This window comes from Furipterus horrens, unplaced genomic scaffold, assembly GCF_987537825.1.
Source record: "Furipterus horrens unplaced genomic scaffold, mFurHor1.1.pri manual_scaffold_4, whole genome shotgun sequence".
Taxonomy (NCBI): Eukaryota; Metazoa; Chordata; class Mammalia; order Chiroptera; family Furipteridae; genus Furipterus; species Furipterus horrens.
In genome coordinates this window covers 186,859,382-186,877,114 of record NW_028327174.1, presented here as the reverse complement: position 1 = coordinate 186,877,114, position 17,733 = coordinate 186,859,382, and the positions used below count along the sequence as shown (strand labels likewise).

Sequence of the window (17,733 nt, the reverse complement as noted above, 5' to 3'; positions counted from 1 at the left end):
GTCCTTCGGTGTGGATGGTACCCGAAGCTCTCTCCAAGACCTGCAGGCCCTACATGATACCATCAGCAGGTGAAGGAGAATCGAAGTACAGGAAACAAGAAGAAATGTTATTTCCCCTCACAAAGAAACTCTGGCCTGTCATCTGTCACCAGGATTCTTGCCATGACACTAAAGTGCTGTTGCCCCTTTTTTAGTAACTAGTGGGTGGCAACTGTTGGGGAATTCTTTTCCATGTGTTTCACGTCACATGCCAGCATGATCATTAACATCGTTCGGGCCTGTCTGGCTCACAAAAGGTCCCAACATTCTGGGACACAGAATATCAAGTGGCCACGAGAGGGGTGGGGAGGAGGTGGCGGCAACAGCGAGGAAGAACACAGACAGCGACGCCTCGTCACCCCTCGGGTCAGGACACGTGGGGCTGAAAGGCGGCTCGGGTCGGGCAGGCGGGCGCATTTCAGGTCTGAAGGCTCAGCAGGGTCATAACTGTGGCCAACACAGGTCGCCACGCTGTCCTTCTGAACCATCTTTCTGCCAGAAAAAGATACCCACGTTTATTTTTTTAAATGATCATTCCTATGCATGAAGGGAGGTCGAGTCAATGTCTCCACCTTCCAAGTTGAAGTTAAGAGAAAAAAAACGGGAAAGCCTACATGTGGAAACATGGTTGTTTGCACCGGGAAAAGCAAACACAGGGCTGAGATGCAGGGCAAAGGATCAGCACAGGATTGTTCTCTGATCACAACGACCTCCTCCTCTCCTTGTGTTTATTGTTTTATAAGCAAAACAGGGCCTCATTCTGTCCCCCCAGCATTACTGCAGTTTGCTTCGCCTTAGCACACATGAATGCCGTTTCTGCAGATGTGGCCCCTGGGCATGATCAAAGTCTCAGCCAAGAGCTCACCTATTTCTTCTTTGATGATCCGCTGGGCTATCCGATCTATGGTTCCCAGTTTGAGTGCAAATGTGTCTAAGTATTCGCCGACGGCTGCAAACTCAAGGGGCCGGCTCCTCAGCTTGTAGCCTCCGGTGACATGCTTGACCGACTCGCCCACGCGGGTCAGCAGTGCCATGCCTTGCTTCTTGTAGGCGTTCAGGTCCTAAGGGTGACACATGAACAAACTGAGAGGGCTCAGTCACTGGCACGGCCAGAACTCAGCGCACCAACTCCTTCGGGCAACTGCCTTTTGGAAACGGAGGACAGAGAGAACAAGGAGCCGAGTTAGAGGAACCAACCACATAGCCAAAAGGGGCCTCTCTTTGCCATCACCACCACCAAGCTCCCAGCCTACCTTTCTAATCAGGTTCCCTCACCTGAGCGTGCTCTCCTTTAAACAAAATTGTATTTCCAACATCATTGTTTGAAAACTTTTGACCTAAACCAAAACGTTCCTTTCTGCTTTGCAAATATCCTAAGTTGCCTTTAGAATGAAAATTCAAAAGCTGAAATTCATTCCACTCATTTATTTAGATCTCAACCAAAGCCAGGTAGGAAAAGCAGAGAGCAAGGGGAGGGGAGCCAGAAACAGGGACAGAGAAGCCGGTGCTAGAAAGCGCAGCGCTCGGCAGGTGCTGTAAACAACAAAGCATCGTATCCTGGGCTTCTTGGTCAAGGCATAAACGGGAAATAGGCTGAGCTATATAATGCGCTGGATCTAAGTTTAAAAAGCACATTAGTCTGCCGGGTGAACCAAGCTTCTTCCTATCACTGATGTCTAAGAGGAAGTGAGAGTATCTTCAGGTTGTTCTACGTGGTCAGCTTGAATGGTGCCTTCTTCACAAAGGGATTTACAGAAGATGCAGTGGTCTGCTCCTCCCATCCACCCTCGACACAAACAGAAGGGCACGTCTACGGGGAAATAAGGGGACACGACACAAGATCATTGCTTTCTGGGGACCCAGCTTGATGTGGGGACAGGGCAGAGAAGGGAATCACAGTTAACACAGATGTCCAACACCCCTACCCCCGCTTCGACACATAACTTTAGGCTCAGATCGCCACAGTGCCTGAAGTGTGGCCTCCTCCTGACTTCACTTCCTTCTCCTTCTCCCTGCAGGCAGCGCCTTCACCTTTGCTCTTGATCCCACCCTTTCCTACCCCCCCCCCCAGCCCAGGCCCTTGCCCTATCAACCCTCCCCTCCCGTCCGTATCTTCAACTTTGAATCCTTCAGCGCGTAAACTATACCCAAGGCTTGCCCATCTTAAAAACAGCAGAAGTCACCTCCAGCCCCCCTCCTCCACCTCTCTCCTTCTTTTCAAAGTCAGGATGCCTGGGAGAATGTTCTCAAGATTCCATTTCCTCTTCTAACCGCATACGTTCTAGACACAAAATTTCCTCATAGGCACCGGGCTTTCACAAGACTACAATGAAGCTTTGTGATTCTCAGAATGGACTCCACAGATAGCATTTTTTTGGAGCAGGGCTAGACCCAGAAGGGCTCGTTGAACTGCATAAGCTCTACTCAGAGTAGGTCTTTGAAAGGGTAACCCCAGCCATCCAAGTTAATGAACATGGTGAAGGCAGTACCTATCTGCTAGCCCCCTTCTGCCAGATGAAAACACTAATTTAGGCACAGCTGACTGTGAGTGCCCCTACCTTTCCCAGCATCCCTGGCTGCTTCTTCAAGACACTTCTAGTTTGTGATAAGATCATGTCGACACAGGGAGAAGAATGCTTTTGCATTTGCTGTGACAGAACATGGAAGTGAGTAATTCAAGAACAAGACCAAGTATTAAAAGAAAAGATGGCGGGGGAGATGGCTGGGGGAAGAAAGAGACGGGGAGTTGGAGGAGTCGCACTTCAGTTTCAGTTTGGCCAGATGAAGAAGTTCTGGAAATTAGTTGTACAACACTGTGGATATACTTAACACTAATAAACTGTACATTTTGAAATAGTTAAGATAGTAAATTTTATGTTATGTGTATTCTACCATAATTAAAAAGAAAGAGAAAAGATGGGCTTATTTAGTGCATTTGGTTCAGCAAGTAACACTGACTCAGGGCTAGACTTTGTTCTGTTTAAACAAGCAAACTCCCCTCACTCACTCACATGAATTTGGATTTTGATTAAGACACTGAAGGACTATTTTTAATCATTCCATACTGCTTGGCCCACAGATAAATGACACACACACACACACAAATTACATGTGCGCGCGCACACACACACTCACACACACAATCTTCCTATTTATTCTTCACACGGAGTCCTAATCACTGGGGGTCCAACTTTTCCCCCCTTCTGTCTCTGTGTAATTAAAATGACTATGCTTGAGGGCCCACCTGGCCAGGGGACCTATAATTTGGGTGAATGAGCGAGTTGCACTTTTGGGACAATAGGCATGGAGTTTACTTTGTATATAAGCTGAAAGAACTATATCCAAGGATCAGCTCACCAGGAAATACTTATTTTAAAAATAACACATTTGACCTGTGGGGGAAAAGGCCTCCTGGAAAAAGAGAAGATGAATGGAAATGTCATCTATGAGGCTAAGTGCCAACTGAGGTTTAAAAAGAAAATCACTCAAGCACTAACGGACTTTGCCATGTGATTCCCATTGTCTGGAGAACGGTGCCTTCTCTAAAGGCTTTAGCGTCAACTGAGGTTATCTGTAAATATTTCTCAATTTTGCCACTTCAAAAACAGAAAACTGGAAGTACCTGGGCCTCAGTACCCTTGCCAATGTAGAAACAACAACTTATGTCCTCAAGATGGGAACATGATACATGAAGCTCAACAGAAGGAGCTGGAGGAAGCTGGCATGGGATCCCATTTCTGCAGACAATTCAAGGCGAGTGCCACAGGTTTTCTAGCTAGTTGTGCCAACAGGGAAGTACAGAGTGAAGTCGGTGAATCACCAAGTGGAATTTGAATAAACAGAATCTGGTAGCTGGGTGGAACCCAAATAGTTCTCTGGCAGTGGCTTGGAAAATGCCCGACCGATTGGAAACTTGGCTGTGGGGAAGTAATGCGGAGCTCCTCGCGGTCAGGCAGTCTGTTCCAGAGGTAAGGGGTGGCCTCAGGGTCACAGAGACCCAATTTCAAATCCTAGTGATGCCACATGAATGTGCGCCAAATCCTTGAAGGTCAGCTTCCTCATCTGCATGGGGGTCTTGTGAAAAGCATCCTCAGCAAATGCTCAATAAATGTTCTGACCCTTGCATGTCCGCTGTGGGTCAGAACGGGTTCCCTCAGTGCTATGCCAAGAAGGGTTTAAAGGAACACTTATCCTGCTTCTGGGGAGTGAAAATATTCCAACTTCCTCTGCTGCTGCAAGGTTGTGTTTTCTCCTAAATTCTCACACAGTAACCATGTTAATTTAGCAAAGGGCGCTGGAAACATAGAGCAGTTCAATGCCTCCCTCTGCAGCGGGCCATTCAGGAAGGAGGCTTGTGAGAGATGAAGGCAACATTCAAGAAAGGGCCTGGAGGACACTGGTTTGGGGGGAGAGATCAGGAAAACCCTGTCCTTACCTTAGCAGTAAGGAAAACATTAAAGTGTTCATTGAAAGAAAGTACGGGATGATCCGTAATCCTTTTCAGGAATTTATCCAAAGCTTTTCTCCTGGTCTCCACGAACTCTTCTGAAAAACGATCCACCACGCCTTTCACCACAAACTTCTCAGGCAGCGGCTGTGAAGACAGGAAGGAAAAAATGCGGGGCATTTGGTAAAACGGTGCAAAGAAAACCCGCCAGGCTAGCAAATCATTCTTCCGATCCAGCTGTTCAAGAACAGAGTTTCTCAATCAGTCTGATCTTTATGTCACTGGTCATCAATATAAACCCTTTGGAAAAATATAGATGGAATAAATCACAACTACCCTGTCAATTTTATAATGTAAGAAATAAAACACTAGCGCATAGTTCCTGGAATACAGAAAACAGCCAGTCAGTATTTGTCCAGTAAATCCAATAGTTATCTTTACATTGCTTGATGCACAGATGATATAATGAAAAAGTCAGGACAAGATAAAATGGTTTGCCCTGGCTGGTGTGGCTTAGTGGATTGAGTGTTGGCCTGCAAGCCAAAGGTCGCCAGTTTGATTCCCAGTCAGGGTATACGCCTGGGTTGTGGGCCAGGTTCCCAGTTGGAGGCACACAAGAGGCAACCACACACTGATGTTTCTCTCTCTCTCTTTCTCCCTCACTCTCACTCTCTCTAAAATGTAATTAAATATGATAAGGTTCTACTCCCAGTTCAAGGGGTAAAAAAACTTGGTGGATGGAGAAATGAATATATTAGGCAAACCCATGTTATCTAAAAAATACCTTTCCTCTGACTTTTTTGTTTAGATTTATACTCATAAGTTCTTAAAAATGTAATTTCCTTTACTTCCCTTACACAAACAAATTTCTCTATCATATTTCCTTTGAGCCAATATTGTGGGCAATTTCAAACTACCTGGCTATGATAGGATCTCTGAGCTTTAACCTATTTCTGTAGTAACCAGATCAAATACTTGATTTAAAAACATTCTGCAGTACTACCACTACAGGGAAAGAGAGTATTTGCTAATGTACAATTTGAAACGTACAAGTTATGAAACATTAAAAGAGCATTTATATTTAAAAACGGGCAAATGATCTGGTCAATATTTTTTCAAACAAGATAAACAAATGGCATAATAAGCACATGAGAGGATGATCAACATCATTAGTCATTAGAAAAATACAAATCAAAAAATACTCTTTCATAACCACTCGGATGGCCATAATTTAAAAAAGAAAAAAGGAAAGGAAAAAAAACAAATGTTTGCAAGAATGTGAAAAGATTGGAACCAGCATTTAAGTTCACAACCTCTTCAAGCTCCACAATATAGAGATTTCTTTTTCTCTTAAGTTACAAGAACAACAACAAAGCCCCACAGAGCGCACCACCAACAGAAATTAGAGGCAGCAACAAGGACTCAACCAGCCCCTAGAAGTGGAATACTAAGGCGCTTAGAGAGGGAATGTCAAGAAGCAGCCCAGACTAACACCACAAAACCTTTGGAAGACTTAGGAAGGGGCAACACCAGCAGCCCCGGAAGTGAAGCACTCGGGGTGCATGGGAATTCTATGGCCTCAGCTTCAAAAAGCTTTGCAAAGTCAGTATGTTTTAGTTCTCGAGAGTCAAGACTCTGGTGCCGTGCCTCCTGGGATCATCTTTCCCTTCTGCTCAACCGTTAGGCTTTGGTCAAGTTCTATACTCTCTTGGTACCTCAGTTTTTTCATCTGCAAGAAATAAATAGCAGCAGTACCAACCTCATGAGGATTCAATTAGCTAGGGGGATGACTGTGCTCCCAATGATTCCTGCCACTGAGCAGACACTTGACAGAAGTTTGCGTGTTTCAGGTTGTACGAGTGGCAGCAACGGCAGGGGACCACTAATCAGGGACAGCCAGTGTTCAGTTAAATCTGGAGATGGTGGGTGTGTTCAGAGAAGAGGCTAAGAATTAAGAGATTTCTTTTTGACAGAGATGGAGTTCTACAGTGCACAGTGGAAAGGTTTAGTAATAAAGGAAGAGAGGGGAGTAGAGTCAGGAATAAAATGACAGAGCCACATGGGGAACACATGTCCAACTCAGATGCTCACGCTTGCGTAGAACGTCATAAATGCACGAGGAGGCCAGGCGCAGAGGCCCCCAGCCCAGTGTTCCGGCAGCAGAGAGGCTGTCTTTAATAGGGTATGGCTGTCCTTGAGGATAATTCCTTTACTCTGATCTATTCTTCTTTCATTCCCTTAGATGTCCACCCTCCTGAAACCCAACACTCAACTGCCAGCCTTTGATGCAAAGCAGATGATCACCTCTCTGAAGGAGGAACTAGGTATAAGGGCAACACATGGAAATTCCCTAACCGTTTGCTTCCTCCTCAGAAACCCATCTACTGGGCACCACCTCGCCTCCATTTCTCAGGTTCCTGTGGACAGCGTACTCCTCCCCAAGGCTAACTCTTCCGTCTGTGTCCTAGACCCATTAGTTCACGAAGAAGCAGTTGCCATCGTCAATTAATTATACTTTCTCTTCAATATATTCAACATCACCTCCTCATCCAGTTCTACTCCGTGTCTATAAAAATATGGCTAATTCTTTCTTTCTTTTTGATCCTCAGCCAAAGACATTTTTTCATTGTTTTTAGAGACAGAGGAAAGGAGAGAAACATTGATGCGAGACAGAAACATCGACTGGCTGCCTCCCATATGCACCCAGACTGGGGATTGTACATGACTAGACAGGAGATTGAACCCGCAACCTGGGTATGTACTGTGACCAGGCATCAAACCCGTAACCTTTTGGTTACGGGATGATGCTCCAGCCAACTGTGCCACATTGGCCAAAACTAATTCTCATTCTTTCTCCCTGGAAAAAGTAAATCCAACTATCCCTTGACCTTACATCCTCTACTCCCCGCCTTCCTGTCTAATTCATCTTTTTTGAAAAAAATCTTTTATCTTTACTTCCATTTTTTCCACTGACTCCTCAATCCCCAAACTTCCTCCACCCCAAAACAAAGCTGTCTTTGGTACTGCTTTCAATGCTGCATTTCTGAAATGGGGTGCAAAGAGGGGGTCCCCAGAATACAGGAGAAATTCCCCACAGCCCATGGTTGGGGGAAGTGGGAGCTGATGGTATGGCTTACGATATTTTACATGACAAAAGGCAAGTTAACAGCTGCCCGCTCCCCAAGGTCTACTGTGACTTTCAAAGCCAGGGGAGGTGGCCCACCCCAGATGTCTGTGTGTGTCATATGTGTCACAGGAGACTCTTGCCCTGACTAAAAATGGCAGCTGAAAGAACATAAAAAAATATACAGGGGAACTGGCAAAAATAACACATTGTAGGAGGAGCTGGATGTGAGGTCGGGTAGGATGCTCTGGGTCAGCATTTAAAAACAGGGTGGGCAGTCATGAGGGAGCGAGCAGCCATGTAGTTTTAAAAGGATGTAGGAGGGCCCCCCAGCCTGGTCCGCCATGAGGTCTGGTGAGTAAGGAGGTGCCATGTGGTTTTGGATAAGACCTGGAGTAAGAAAGAGGAGGCGCTGTGGGAAACCTGCCTGGAGTACATGGCAGCAGAGCTGATGGAGCTGGGAATCGTAAGGAACTACCTAACCAAGCATGGGTTAGTGGGGGATACCTGCAATGCTGAGCTGCCGACTTCTGCTTTTCTGAAGGACAGTACTTCTGACTGGTGCATTCTGAAAGTGGCCTGGGTTTGGCTAAGGAAGACAGTATTATGTGTTTTGGGGTGTTTTAAAGGGAGTGGGACTTAACAGGACAAATCCACCATTATTCTAAATCTGTATAACCTTCAAATAAAACACCCCTTTCCTTTTTCACCAAACTCTGGCATTGGGAGTCACGCTTCTCGGCGGTGGGCAATCGAACCCCACGGCTGTTACAGAACAGAGAGGTGAGGTTCTGTAACATTTCTCTGCCATTTCCCCAACCAAATGCAGACACTGTCTTTTTAAACATGAGCAGTAGCTTTCTAATTACCAAAGCCAGTGAATATCTCTCTGTTCTTACCTCATCAGTCCTGTTGAGTATACTCTCATTTGCTTATGCTGAATGGGACTTGGGAGGAAAGCTGAATGAGCAACTAAGAAGTTAGGTATGCTTCACTTAACATAATAGATAACTTCCTGAAATATCAATTCTTCAGATTTAGTGCATTGCACTTTATGTTTAAAGAATCAGGGAAGCTTGCTATTTAAAGGAACCGTGGGGTGAATTCTCCTGCAAACAGAAGTTACTTCTATTGTAAGCATTATTATTCCCAATGTTCATGACTTTGAAAACGTGTTTCTTCCTATTACAAGCTTCCTTAAAGGGACACACCTACTCTGAGCCTCACCTTTATAATTACCTTCTTGGTTGTTTGTGCATAGGAATCTGGGTTGCTAGTGAAATCAAGGGCATCAATACTCTGTGGATAATTGCTGTAAATGAAGAACTTAACACTGCTCCTACCTAGCACATGGTAGATGTCAAATGGATGCCAGCTGTTTTTATTAATTTGTAAACACTGAGAACAGAAAGCAAAAAAAAAAGGAGCATGAACTAAAAGGTGGAACTTCCATATATCTTTTAAGTCGAAATCTTAAAAATCTTCTAGGATGCCATTTCACACCACTGGGATGGCTATAAAATAAACAAATAAAAGGGGAATAACAAGTGTTGGAAAAACTGGAAAGAATGTAAAATAGTTCAGCCACTGTGGGAAATTTTGGTGCATTCTCAAAAAATTAAACAGAATTCCCACACGATCCAGCAATTCCATTCCTTGGAATATAGTCAAGATAATTGAGGAGGAAGAATTCAGACAAAAACTTATACAAGCAACATTCAATCAGCATTATTTATAATAATTGGGCTGGGAGAAAGAATGGGAAGTGATTTCTTAATGGGTACGGGGTTTCTTTGGGGGATGATGGAAATGTTCTGGAATTAGATAGGTGTGGTACCTACAAAACACTGTAGAGACCATCCAGTTGGCATCCCCTCCTGCCCTTTCCTCTGCCTCCCCAGCCCATCCCTGAAAAGAATAGATATAGTGAATGTATTCAAAGCCACTGAATTGTACACTTTATTGTGCACTTTAACATGGTGACTTCTATCTCAAGAAGAGTAATAATAAAAGGCGTGATGATGGAAGATGTCAGAGAGAGAGAAGGTGCTCTGCTGCTGGCTCTGAAGCTCGAAGAAGCACCATGGCCAAGGAAGGCAGGCAGCGGGGATGCTGGAAAAGCTGAAGGACAAACTGCCCCCTGAAGCCTCCAGAAGGCACGCAGCCCTGCCTGCCCCTTGACATGAACCCACTGAGACCGCTGTTGGACTTCGGATTTCAGAACTATAAGATAATCAATTTCTGTTGCTTAAGTCGCCTTTCAAAACAAGTCACCTGGCAGGGGAGTGAGCAAGTGGGATAGAATAGAGATGAAACAAAATGGGCTAAAGTTGATAAATGTTGAAACTGGGTGATGAATGCATGAGGGTCCATTGCACTGAATCTCTCTCCTTGAGTAGTATTTGACATTTTCCATAATAAAAGTTTTTTTTTTTTTAACTATATATGCATATACAGGGGTAGGCAAAAGTAGGTTTACAGTTGTAATACAAATAAATAATATTTAATAACTGATAATACATACAAGAATAAACACTGTATTTCATGCACTCATAACTGTAAACTTGTATATGTTGGGACCCACCGAAAATTGTATTTGCAAAGCATTACAATAACCCATTAAATATTTTAAGTTTTAATCCTAAAATATTCACATTTTTATAGCACTTGATACTTTGGTAAAGCATTTCCACATGTATTTCATACCAATTTATAAGAAAGTACAATCTGTGAAACAGAAGACTATTTCCTGTACAATGTCACTGAAAAACTGCTATTTCTGGGTGGGATATCTGGATAAAGATTTCATTTGCTCAATCTTGAAATGTCCAACTTCCTTTTGTCAGTGTTTAAATTACTTCTATGAAATTAAAAAAATATTTATTGCACACCTCTACATGATAGAAAACTGTTTCCTATTCTTATCAAGCTAACAGAAAATATTGCTCCTAAGCAAAAATAACGAACAATTAAAAAAGCATCAAGATGAAAAGCTTTGTCCTCACAAAGAACAATCACCAAGCCTGGTTTAATTCAAAGTACTCCAAAGTTCAACCCATGTTCCACTACTTACTAACTTACCTACTGGGTAAGCTAAAGACCTGTATATTTCACAGTACAAAAAAGGAGGAAACAACCGGAGGATGAACTTAAGAGTTTTTACTGATTATTTCATAGTAAGAAAAAGAACTTGCATTACAAATTTCTTCTAATTAATTCCTATGAGTTTACCACAACCTAAAACAAAACTGGGTGCATAAGAAGTACAAATGCATCCTTCCAGCAAAGCTCCCTTCATAAAAAATGAAGTGAGCATTAAATTTCTTAGTGAAATTAAACACTACGGAATTTAATAAATCTATTCGCTTCATCTCCAAAATCTATCTGTGCCCATAGAACCATGACATTTATCTGCTGTGTAACTAGCTGTGTCCCAGCAAACAAAGCAGCATAAAACCAACTTCTAAGCCAAAAATAAATAAATAAACAAACAAATAACAAAAATGATGTCACAGTGAAGACTCTCTGGTGGCCCCCACTATTAGGTAGAAAAGATGTAACAAGTAAATTGCAATTATGAGATAATAAACATACAGAGCCAGTACACTTCTAGTTTTAAGATGGCATTTTAAGAACATATGATTATTTCTTTCTGCTTTTAAAATTCCAGAGTAACAATGCAACATAAAAAGAGAAAAATGTGTTCCAGCAACAGAAAACATACTGTTAACAGGACAGAAATTGTTAAAGACACAAAGCAGAAAAAGTTGGGTTGAGAGAAAAGTCGATCAATATCAATCATCTTGTGATTCTGCTCAGGCAAAGGAAAGGTAGGCTTAGGAACTACGGGATTGGGTTTCCCCAGGAGAGCCCCAGAAACTGCCAAGTTCAGAGCCATCGAGGCTAGAAACAAGGGCAGGCCTCAGGATGGCCAGTGGGGAAAGGCAAATGAAAGAACTTGGGTGCCTCCCAGAAGAAGATTCCGGGTGACTGTTCACCTACAATGTCTCGTGACTCCACTGAAGCCCAGGTAAAGTGGGAACTTTATGCTCACGCTCCTAACCTAAGCAGTTGGCAAAAGAAAAAAAAAAGGAAAGAAAAGAAACTTACCACCATTCCCCCTAATTTTCCAACTGATTCAAAAGGTTCTAGGACTTCAGTCAACATGGCAGCTTAGGTAAACATGGCTTGCCTCCTCACACAACCAAAGCAAAATTACAACTAAAATAAAACAACTAGCACTCAGAACTGCCAGAAATTGAGTTGAATGGAAGTCTGACAACTACAGAATTAAAGAAACCACATCCATCCAGACTGGTAGGAGGGGCACAGAGGCAGAACTGGGTGGTCCCACATCCATGTGTGGTGGATAAAAATTCAGGAGCAGTATCTCAGGAGTAAAGAGTCCCAGCCCCATACCAGGCCCCCCAGCCCAGAGTTCCAGTGCCAGGAAGAAAAGTCCCCACAACTTCTAGCTGCCAAAACCAGCGGGGATTGAGTCATTGGGAGAAACTCCTGGATCTCCAGCAGTTCCTCTTAAAGAACCCACACATGGACTCACCTCCTCAGACTCACTCCCTCTGAATTCTAGCACCACAGTAGCATCTTGAAAGGCACCAGTGGTACACAGGGAGGAACTGAAGTGTCTGGCATCAAGGAGGGAGCTAGGGGACAGCTTTCTCCCAGACAGAAAGGTGGGTAGAGGCCATTGTCCCTTTTCTGGCCCTGCCCCCATAGAACCACTGAGTTGGCAGGTAGGTGCCATACCTGAGACTCCATCAACCTGGCTAACACTGTTTTCCCCACCCTGGAGAGCCCCTGAGATTCTGCCCCACTCAGCTTATGGGACCACCCAAACTGTTAACTGTGACTTTTCCAAATGAATAGCTGGTCTTGGCTCATACTTTACAACTTCCTAAATGCTATCAAACAAGCAACAGCTGGCCTCAGTGAGCCCCCAGGCCCCATACCTCTTGCTAAGTGACCCCAGGCCCAGCACTAGCAGCAGCCGGCCTAGATTCACAGTTTAGCTTTGCCTGGGAATCTCCAAGCCCCAGCACAAGTAGCAGGCATCTCAGATTGCTTTATAGTTCAGGCAGGGTGCCCTGGGCAGAACACAGTTGGGGGCTGACCTTGGCTTGCATCACCCAGGAAACCCCAGGGCCTATGCACCCAGTGGACAGCTGTAGGCCACGTGGGAGCACCACCACCCTGCCCCTGCACAGCTGACCCTCAAAGGTAGGTGGTCAGTGGTCACAGCTAGTCCTCGTAGCTGACTGGCTGGGGTGAATCCCTCCCACTGACCTGCCAACTGCAAACCAGGCTCAACTACAAGAGGAGGGTGTACTCAGCCCATATGAAGGGTGCACCTTGAGTACCCAACCTCGGTGATAGGGGAGGCTGGGCCACTGGACCCTACAGGACACCTGCTACTTAGGCCACTCTACCGACACAGGGAGTCGTAGCAGTTCTATCCTATCTAATACATAGAAATAAACACAGCGAGGCTCCCAAAATGAGCAAAGAAACATTGACTGTGGACCTGTCAACCAGATGTTGAAGTGTTCTGTAAAGTTGCAATAATTCAGAGAGTGTAAGAGGAGTACCAGACTAGGCAGATCAATGAACCAGAAGGTTCAGAAACAGCCCCAGAACACACAAGTTTAATGAATGACGCAGTGTAATGCACAGATTATGATAAAGGTGATTGGGTATATAGGTGGTTCTGGGATAACTCTCATGTGAAAAAAGTAAGGTCCTCCCATCTCATATCAGAACTTCTACATCTCCATATTAAAATAAAGACAAAAGTAATAAAAGAAAATACAAAAATATATTTTTAACATCCTAGGTTGCAAAAAGGCTTCACAGCCAGAAACTATAAAGGAAAGATTAACTTGGCTGGGAGGGAAGGGATTTTTTTTTTTTTTTAATGGAGTCAAGTCTAAGAGAGATGACAACTGAAGAAGAAGCAGATATTCCAACTGAGTTCATTTCCTTTGTATAATAGATATGGAACTTCTACAACCAATAAGAAAAGAAATAGAAAACAGAAAAACGAAGAGGCATTTGTAAAAGAAATGACAATGTCAAAGAAGTCATGGAAAGATACTCAGTCTCACTAGTTAAAAAAATAAAAACTTCCTGCACAATAATGAACTCAAATGTATAAGACCGAAATGTAAGAGCCAGAACTGTGAGAATCTTAGAAGCCAACAGAGGTGAGAACTTTCGGGAGCTAGGATTCGTTAGTGACTTCTAAGATATGACACCAAAACCATAAGCAGCCAAAGAAAAAAACAGACCAACTGGAATCCACTGAAGTGCAAAACCTTTGTACTTCAAAGGGCACCATCAAGAAAGTAAAAAGACCACCCATTGAATGGGAGAAAAAGTTTTGCAAATCATATATCTGATAAGGGACTTGTTTCTAGATTATATAAAGAACTATTACAAACTGAATAATAAAAAAACAACCCAAGTTTAAAATTGGCAAAGGATCTGAACAGCTGTTTCTCCTGGGAAGGTAACAAATGGCCAACAAGCACATAAGAAATGTGCAACCTCATTAATGTCAGGGAAATGCAAATCAAAAGCACAGTGAGATACCACGTCCCACCCACTAGGATGGCTGCAACCAAAACCAGATAATAACCAGTGCTGATGAAGATGTGGAGAAACTGGAATCCCCATGCACTGCTGGCGGGAATGTAAAATGATGCAGCCGCTTTGGAAACAGTCAGACAAGGTTAAGTAAGAGTGACATGATTCAGCAATTATACTCCTAGTTATCTACCCAAGAAAACAACCTGCCCACGAATGTCCATAGCAGCATTACTCATAATAGCGAAGGAGTGGAAACAACTCAAATGTCCATCGAAAGTGAGTGGACAGACACCGTGTGATATATCCATACGATGAAATATTATTCAATAACAAGCAATGCAGCACTGATGCATGCTACCACATGGATGAACCTTGAAAACATTACGCTAAGTGAAAAAATCCAGTCACAAAAAAATCCATACACAGTGCATGATTCCCCTTATATGAAATGCCCAGAAAAGGCAATTCTCCAGATGGAAAGTAGATTAGCGGACACCAGGCACTAGGGAAGACAGAGCATTTGGAAGTGAAAGGCAGGGAGCCAGGGGAGGTTTCTCTTGGGGGTGATAAAAAGGTTCTAAAATGAACTGTGCGGATAGTTGCACAACTTACGAATACACTAAAAGCCCTTGACTTGTACATTTTAAATGGTCAATTGTATGGCAGGTGAATTGTATCTCAATAAAGCCATTTAAAAAAAATAAAAATTTAAACAATAATTGCACTGCATGTTTAATGGGTCTCCATCTGACCATAAACTCTCCAGGGTAGGGGTCCCTGTCTGCCTTGTAACCCCTCACCTTCCCAAGGGTACCTGAATGGCCTTGTAAAAAGACTAACACAAAGATGATGTATAATAATAGGCAGACACCTCCTAGCAAAGTTACTGTAAAATCTATTTCTGTAGGGGAACATTTCTTTTCTGTTGCTCCCAGTTTGACTTTCCTGTTTCAGGCAGAGATGCTCTCCTATATTAAATCTCTCTCTAGGCCAGACATGCAATAAGAATTTATGAAGAAATTTAAGCCTCCACTTGCTTCTAAAATACCTTCCCACTCAACTGCTTCCCCCTAGATCACAGGAAACCATACTTTGGATCGTTTCTGGGCTTTCTGGAGATTCTCTTTCATTCCCTTTCATTCTGGCTTCTGTGTCTATATTGCTGCTATGTTTTCCATCAGCAGGTGTTGCTACCTAACCCTGGATAGGTAAGTACCAAACTTGAAATACACTATCTGCCAGGAGGTGGAACACCACTCCCATTAAGTACACAGATGTGGGCTAAGCATAGAGAGTGACTTCCTCCCTCAGAGTACAGTGTGGAAAGGGGGGAGAAGAGAAGGGTAAGTCCTCAGTGCAGACACCTGGCAGGTACTACCTCAAGTCAGGTAATCAAGGTTGACATCAACAGTGATCAGTACTGTTGACAGGAAATATCCTTGACAAGATCCAAAGAGACTAGCACTTTACCCTCTGTGCTTTTCTTCCCCAAAACGCATCACCCCAGTCTAATTATAAGGAAGACATTAGATAAATCTCAACTGAGGGACACTTTACAAAATGCCTGGCCAGTATGGCTCAGAGCTCTCCCGATCACCAAAAACAAGGAAAGCCTGAGGAACTATCACAGCCACGCAGGGCCTAAGGAGACCCAACAACCAAATGTAATGCAGTGTCCTGGATGGGATCCTGGAGCAGAAGAGGGACATCAGGCAAAAACGGAGGAAGCCTGTAAAGGACTTTTAGGCAATAATAATGGACCATCACGGGTTCATTCACTGAGACAGACGTGCCACACTAAAGGGTTAATAGGCAAAACTGAGTGTAGGGTATATGAGAACTCACTGTACTATCTTCGCAATAATTCTGGAATCCTAAAACTGTTCTAAAATTAAAAGTCTATTAAAAATATAATTCACTAGCTGACAACTTTGCCAAATTAAGTTGTTTTTTTTTTTTAAGACTCTATTTTAAGGAATAGTTCCAACAGCGTCAAAGCGATAGTTTCTTCTTTGGGCATGTTAAGTGATTATGAAACAGAAAAGCAAAACTTCAGACCTGGAGAGCAGGGGGGGATACATGGTGGGGTGGGGGAGGGGAGAAAGAATGGAGTCCCAGCCAAGTCCATCATTCCCATCACAGCACCAGCAACATGGCTGCTTTTGCCTCGAAAACCAAGAAAACCACCCGAGTGTCCTGCATATTCAGCCTCTTCCACCCATGGGTGAAAAAGAAGTGTTAGAAGCTGCAACGGTAACAGGGAAGTTGCCAGTGCTAAGAAGTTATTTAACCAAGGTTATTACTGAAAGATACAGCCTCACTGAAGAGGCTTATGACCTAAATTGCCCTAAAGCCCCTAAAGCCCCCAAAGCCCCCAAAGCCCCAAGGAACATTTGGAGTGTAGTTATTATTTCTACTAAAAAATAAAAAGGAATCAGAAAAGTACTCGATGCATGTGTTAATTTTAAATAGTCTTTTAAATAGGCAATAATAATGTACCATTACGGGTTCATTCACTGTGACAGCTGTGCCACACTCATTCTGCTCAAAAATGTGCAGATATAAGTGATAGACACATATTATGCTGCTTAAATAAATAGAGGTAAGGTGGCTTTTGCATTTGTTTTTTACATGAAAAACCGGTTGAGTGGACTGTGTGCTGGATTCCTGCTCCCCGATTACCCCTATCTAAAGAAAGCCCAACCAGCTGGAATCAGAGGCATCATTCTTCACCTGGAGGCAGCTAGCCAAACCTCAAGAATAGTCTCTAGGAAGGGGAAACGGTCTTTAAAGAGGCAGCAAATGAGAACTACAACTCTTCATACTTCAAAAAATTATCATAATGGAAGTGAAAACCTACCACATCCCACTCAAGAAACTGGCATGTTGTATAGCAAATCAGAAATCAAAATGCAAGAGGTAAGATATATTATTATAATATCCATAAATATGTGATGGGTGGATCTGGTCTATAAAATGTAAGGCAGAGTTTGCCCATCATTTAAGGGGTGTGAGTTCGGTGAACAGTCTCAGGAAAGATAATGCAGGAAAAGTGAGTAACAAGCTATGACGACTTAGTACCTACGGGAATGAGATGAGTGGGCTGTGATTCTTCCAGTTTGTTCCTCAACCAGTCAAAATCCTGGTACCTTCGACGGACCGAATATTCAGGCAGGTCAAACTCCACCCGAGTACTCTGCAAAAAAGAAGAATGGAACAAAATGAGCATAAGGGAATAGGAGCCTAGCTTGGCAGAGTGGGGAGGAAAAAAGCTCCCTGTGAGTAACCAAACTGGGCAAGAACACACTTTCCTTCCACCAAGCACCCCAGCCCAAGGGCAGGGCTCACCAACACAAAGTGACGAGTCTGGGCCACAGGGCACAGCTAAAAATTCAACGATCTAAAATAAAAATGTCCACTTTTCTTTTTAAAAAAATTCTTACCCTCAGGAAATGGAACCCAACTAGCTCTCAGAATTTTTTTCAGAAGCATTTATTTCCTCCAAGCTTAACTTTGA

At 43.4% G+C, this 17,733-nt stretch overlaps 1 protein-coding gene across 3 annotated transcripts in view; it reads right to left on the bottom strand.

The window, feature by feature from the left end:
- SNX30 (sorting nexin family member 30) overlaps nt 1–17,733 on the bottom strand; it is a 92,355-nt gene that overhangs the window by 26,211 nt on the left and 48,411 nt on the right. For all 3 annotated transcript variants that reach the window (XM_090274571.1, XM_090274572.1, XM_090274573.1), the window contains exons 3-5: nt 17,302–17,412; nt 4,475–4,633; nt 905–1,100 (exon numbers count right to left, since the gene is read on the bottom strand). In XM_090274571.1, coding sequence (XP_090130697.1) covers nt 905–1,100; nt 4,475–4,633; nt 17,302–17,412 — 466 coding nt within the window. The remainder of the gene's footprint in view (nt 1–904; nt 1,101–4,474; nt 4,634–17,301; nt 17,413–17,733) is intronic.